The 6,036-nt window shown below is 42.2% G+C and overlaps 2 protein-coding genes across 12 annotated transcripts in view; one reads left to right on the forward strand and one right to left on the reverse strand.

The window, feature by feature from the left end:
* SRSF11 (serine and arginine rich splicing factor 11) overlaps positions 1–4,102 on the reverse strand; it is a 47,121-nt gene extending 43,019 nt beyond the window's left edge. For 4 of the 8 annotated variants that reach the window (XM_017532023.2, XM_037739774.1, XM_037739763.1 and 1 more), the window contains exon 1: positions 3,959–4,098. The gene's annotated coding sequence lies outside the window, so the exon portion shown is untranslated. Of the gene's footprint in view, positions 1–3,958 lie in introns of all 8 variants that reach the window. The other 4 variants (XM_037739800.1, XM_017532012.2, XM_017531979.2 and 1 more) reach the window with 3 other exon arrangements.
* The window catches only part of LRRC40 (leucine rich repeat containing 40), a 77,046-nt gene continuing 75,076 nt past the window's right edge, over positions 4,067–6,036 (forward strand). For 3 of the 4 annotated variants that reach the window (XM_017531958.2, XM_017531959.2, XM_037739749.1), the window contains exon 1: positions 4,067–4,349. In XM_017531958.2, the coding sequence (XP_017387447.1) occupies positions 4,160–4,349 (190 nt within the window). In that variant the 5' untranslated portion in view covers positions 4,067–4,159. The remainder of the gene's footprint in view (positions 4,350–6,036) is intronic. The other variant, XM_017531966.2, reaches the window with a different exon arrangement.

Below are 6,036 nucleotides of genomic sequence, written 5' to 3' on the forward strand. Positions count from 1 at the left end.
CCGCCTCGGCCTCCCAAAGTGCTGGGATTACAGGCTTGAGCCACCGCGCCCGGCCAGCAAATAAATTTTTAAAGAAAATGTTCTCTCCATAAATAACTTTTACCGTAAGATAGAAGCTCTCATAGGTAAGTCTATTCTGAAAGATAAACACAATACAATTCGAAATAGGCCAAATTGGCTACTTTACAAAAAAAGAAACTTCCTAGGATGTCTGCAAAACAAATACACTTCGCTCTTACTTGACTCCATTTTATAAACAAATGTGCTTGCAAATCTGCACAAATTAACTCAATTTACTCTTACTACAATTTCATCCCACTAATTGGACCTTTCATCTATGTCTTAATAAATTTTAATGGTAGAGACAAGCTGTTCTATAGTTTGATAACAGCCTTACTTTCTGTTATGAAACAGAACAGTACCCTTTGGCTAATGTAATTTTTAGGCTTAACATACATTTGGTTTCTTCTCTTTTTTCGTTTAGCAAAAAGAAGCTCAAAGAGGGAAGACTTTCATCACTTAAATAAAATGAATATAGTAAATATTAGCTAGACAAGTCCATTACAAAAGGTAGCTGTGCAGCAGTCTCCAGCTGTGAAAGAGGAGACATTTATCACATATTATTTTAGTAATGTACATATAAAGTCATTTTTTCTAAAAAAGCAAATACTTTGACTTAAATGCCAGTGTTGAAAAAGTTAAAATTTTTGCTTTCAATGTATTCTTCTTAAAACTGAAATACAGACCTAATTCTCACATAAATATATATACCTACTTCGTAAAGAAGCTCAATTGAAGTTGATTAGCTTTCAGTTTCCATCAATTTGAGATAAAACATGTTATTGTCTTTATTCCATAAGGTAATAATTTTCACTGTCACTTGCTCAATTTGCACTTACTACATAAATGGAATACAGCAGGCTGGGTGTGGTGGCTCACACCTGTAATCCCAGCACTTTGGGAGACCAAGGCGGGTGGATCACATGAGGCCAGGGGTTTGAGACCAGCCTGGCCAACATGGTGAAACCCTGCCTCTACTAAAAAAAAAACAAAAAAATTAGCCAGCCATGGTGGCACACACCTGTAATCCCAGCTAATCGGCAGGCTGAGGCAGGAGAATCACTTGAAGCTGGGAGGCGGAGGTTGCAGTGACCAAGATCGAGCCACTACACTCTAGTCTGGTTGATAGAGCTAGACTTCATCTCAAATCGCCCCCTCCACCCCCACCACACACACACTGTATTACAGTTAAATAGTACACTCTTACATATGTCAGTTTATATCTATTGGAGTTTACCACAAGCATATGGCCACCTGGATTTTTTTTCAGAATTACTCTTTGCCATTAAACAGGATATACTTTCCTTTTAATACAGGATCATTAAATGTCAATAATGAAATGTTTAACTTTAAGAACAACAAATTAAAAAATTACACCTTGCTGTTATTTTTTAATAAATTGAAGTAGGCAGGGTGTGGTGGCTCATGCCTGTAATCCCAGTGCTTTGGAAGGCCCTAAATGGAAGGATAGCTTGAGGCCAGGAGTTAAAAACCAGATTTGGCAATACAGACAGACTCGTTTCTACCAAAAATAAAAACAATTAGCTGGGCACGGTGGTGTGATAACTACTAAGGAAGCTGAGGTGGGAGCACTGTTTGGGCCCAGCATTTCGAGGTTGCAGTGAGCTGTGATCACACCACTATACTTAAGCATGGGTGACAGAATGAGACATGGTCTCTTAAAAAAAAAATGGAAACGAAAGAAGAATCTGTTGTAGGGGGAGGGCTGGTTACTGTAAAATTTTATACTCAACCAATTCATTTCTCCAAAGGTAGGTTGTTACTTCCCACAAAAGAGAAAAAGATGGTTCATTAATAAATCTTCTTAAAAACAACTTACGTGTCTCTTACAATGAGTGCAGGTTGAAAAAAAAAAAAGACAAGTTAGGAATTGTGAAAAGTCACTAGGGAAGTCATGGTGTTAGAAAAGTTTTGGAGACAGTCTAGGTTCAAATTCTTGGTCATGCTACTCAGAGAAACTTTTGATGTTGGGTAAGTTTCTTTACCCCTTTTAGCCTCAAATTTCTCATCTAAAAAATTAGTCACTGTGTTAAATAAGAAATAGCAAATAGAGGTATTAGCACTGAGCCTAGTATGGGCCCAATAAGGCAGCTATTACCATTAATGTGAAGACAAGCTGACCAGGGACCTCATTAATAACCTTGCAAAAGCTACTATGGTCGTTTTGCTTCAAAGCCCACTCTTGGCTGGGCATGGTGGCTCACACCTGTAATCTCAGCAATTTGGGAAGCCTAACTGGGAAGATCGCTTGAGGTGGGGAGTTCGAGACTAGCCTGGCCAACCTGGCGAAACTCCGTCTCTACTAAAAAGTACAAAAATTAGGCGTGGTGGCATGCACCTTATAATCCCAGCTACTGGGGAGGCTGAGGCAAGAGAATCGCTTGAACCTGGGAGGCGGAGGTTGTAGTAAGCCGGGATCACGCCAGTGCACTCCAGCTCGGGCCACAGAGCGAGACCTTGTCTCAAAAAAACCAAAAACCCACTCTTTTCCTTTCTTAGTAGGTTAACAACTACTGGTAACTTTCTCGTATTCAATATTAGTGTTAACGTCTCTACAGAACTAAGGGAATAAAAGGGGTAGAGCTAAAAATCGAATTTTACAGGTAGCAATAACCTGGACTCAGGTAAAAGTGCATGACGCATAATTTGTCAAAGGGCCCTCATCCAACTATTCTACCAATCCTCAGTAGACCTGATGGGGGTTAGAAGGGTATTCACCGGCATATGATTTTTTTTTTTTTTTTTTGAGACGGAGCTTTGCTCTTGTTACCCAGGCTGGAGTGCAATGGCGCGATCTCGGCTCACCGCAACCTCCGCCTCCTGGGTTCAGGCAATTCTCCTGCCTCAGCCTCCTGAGTAGCTGGGATTACAGGCACGCGCCACCATACCCAGCTCAATTTTTGTATTTTTAGTAGAGACGGGGTTTCACCATGTTGACCAGGATGGTCTCGATCTCTTGACCTCGTGATCCACCCGCCTCAGCCTCTCAAAGCGCTGGGATTACAGGCGTGAGCCACTGCGCCCGGCCCGGCATATGATTTTAAAACAAAATCACTTCAGGCAAAAGAAAAGTCTAGCACCCAGAATAGTACATACTAGGCAGGATTAATCTTAATAATTACGTGTTGAATGAATCAATAAGCTGTACATTTCAAATGGAAACTTTAATTTCCTAGGAAACACCGAGTTATTGAACAAAATTTTCATTTGCTATTATTCTGAACTTACCAAGAGGTCAAGATTCAAGTTTTTATTTTGACTTGATTATTTCAAAAACCGTATGCGGTAGGAATAATCCCTAAAGTAATGAAAACAAGGAATGAGATTTATAAGCGGTTGAGTAAACTGCCCAAAGTTAACATAGTTTGTAAAGTATAGAAGCAGCTAAGATTTGAACTTGCTTTTCAGGGCTCCAAAATCCAAGCTGTCTGAGCATCACTAAAGCTTGTACCACTGCTCGTCTCCCTAAACTGTCTGGTACACAGAACATTTATTACATTTTAACGTTTTTGGTCTTCTATGTTGCCAGTGCTTCCATTTCACATTACCTCCTTTGCTGGGCTATACCCTCAATACAACGAGAATGGTGTCAGAGTACAGGCCCTAACAACAGAAAATCTGTTTTGCTCCGTACGCCGGAGATCTGGCGCCACCACCACAAGCGACAAACACAGGCTGGGGTCCAGAAAGGCTGCCGACCGCGCCCAGATCTCAAGTTTTAGTCAAGGCCCACGTTCAGACTAGGAGAGGGGAGAAGAGAGGTTATCTTTCCCGATACCCTCGCCACGGTGGAAGCACTGAGGAGAAGGTTGGAGTCGCAGTAACAGTGCAAGCAATAAGCCCGAATGTCCCTCTTAAGCCCGTTAAACGCACTTACTTGAGCGAAGTAATTCTAGGACAGTAGGCCGGCACCGGCAACGGAAAAGGCTTCTCTGTCCTCCAGCCCAGGGGCTGGTGCTGACGACATCTGGGCTGCGCCGCAGAGAGTGAAGGCCCAGTGCGAGGCCGCGATCCCAGCGGACGGAGCGCGCGCTCACGAAAGGGGCGGGGCATCCCAGCGGCGTCACCTTTAAGCGTCATGGGCGGGGCTGCAGTTTCTGGACCTGGGACTTTGAACATGTCGCGCATGAAGCGGATGGCGGGGCCGGATCCCCGCGCTGGTTTCAAAGCAGGTGGAACAGACTGCAGTACCTCCGTACCCCAAGGGCTATTGAAGGCAGCGAGGAAGAGCGGCCAGTTAAACCTGTCGGGTAGAAACCTCAGTGAAGGTAAGACCCGAAAGTACGACCCTATTGTGTCTCTTGTCAGAAATCCTTTGGCCCAGGCGGCTTCCCTTTTCTCTGGGCTGGCTTTGGCCCCCTTTCTCAGACTGCTAGCCAGAATTTCTGTGCTCTGATCTAATCGCTTTACTCATTTCGACCGGCGTGGTCAGCTTAGTTCAATTCCTTCCCAGGTTCCAGCAATCTCTGTTGATTGCTAAAAATACGATCTAAATTTAAACGGGGTGCTTTCTGGGATTCCCATATTCTGTGGGATGAACAACATAATATGTGACGAAACTAGCTATCAGATCACAGGCAAATCTTTTGTTTCTTTGGCCCTTATTTTACTTCTCTTATTTTGATCTTCAAGGGCACTTACCAAAGCTAAAATTCTATATTTTATCTGCTCCTTTGTGAACCTGCACTGTTCCCTGCCGAGACGCCTTTCTGAATGCAACTGTGCAGAGTCCTAATTACAAGGAACAATGAGCATATTTTTTAAGTTGAAGATCAGGATAGATGCCACACAAACTGTTTGAATGTGGGGACATCCTGAGAAACCTGGTAAAGACCAACAAACACAAATCTGGATACCATGAATAAATGGCCGGATGCTCTTCTGATTGTCCTGTGTGTGTGTGTAAGAGAGAGAGGGAGGGAAATGGAGAGATGGAGAAATAGAGCATTCTTCCTGTAATGTTTTTCTTCATTTATATTTAGGTTATAAGACTAATTAAAACCTTCCATTTTTCTTCTAATGATTGCTTTCTTATTGTGATAATTATAAAGTAGATTAGGCAAACAAATACTTGCTGGATGAATAAAAGGACATATGAAAAAGAACTCCTACTCTGCCAAAAAGAGTTTTCGATCAATGGGAACTTTTTCAAACTACAGTTTGAAAAAGTAAGCATTTTCAAACTACAGTTGTGCATATGTATATACTTGGTTTCCCCAAAACCTGGAAGATTTTTCTCTAAACGTGCATACTTAAGTATCGTTACTAACACTCTGTTCTCTTACCTGTTTAATTTTTAATAGCGTTTATTACTATCAGAATTTATATCATTTATGTTTTTTGTCTTCTCTGCCCTCCAACCAAAAAGTTAATTCCATGAAGTCCATTCCGTGAGATTTGTTTTGTTCATTGTTGTATTTCTATCACTGAAAATAGTGCTTGAAAATATTGATATTTTCAAGTGATAGAAAGTATTTCTATCACTGAAAATAGAGTCTTCTTAAATATTGTGGAAGCAATAGGTAAATGAATGAGTATTCTGAAATCATAATTGGTGTGCTAGAATGTACTTACTGATTAGACTCAGGTGGTTTAGTCTGTTAAACCTTAAGAGAGCACATGGATTTTGACCCTTACGTCTGTAATGATATGGATAAGAACTGCTTAGGTTAAGGCCGGGCGCGGGGGCTCAAGCCTGTAATCCCAGCACTTTGGGAGGCCGAGGCGGGTGTATCACGAGGTCAAGAGATGGAGACCATCCTGGTCAACACGGTGAAACCCCGTCTCTACTAAAAATACAAAAAATTAGCTGGGCATGGTGGTGCGTGCCTGTAATCTCAGCTACTCAGGAGGCTGAGGCAGGAGAATTGCCTGAACCCAGGAGGCGGAGGTTGCGGTGAGCCGAGATCGCGCCATTGCACTCCAGCCTGGGTAACAAGAGCGAAACTCCATCTC

Source organism: Cebus imitator, unplaced genomic scaffold (assembly GCF_001604975.1).
Source record: "Cebus imitator isolate Cc_AM_T3 unplaced genomic scaffold, Cebus_imitator-1.0 Scaffold3, whole genome shotgun sequence".
Classification (NCBI taxonomy): domain Eukaryota; kingdom Metazoa; phylum Chordata; class Mammalia; order Primates; family Cebidae; genus Cebus; species Cebus imitator.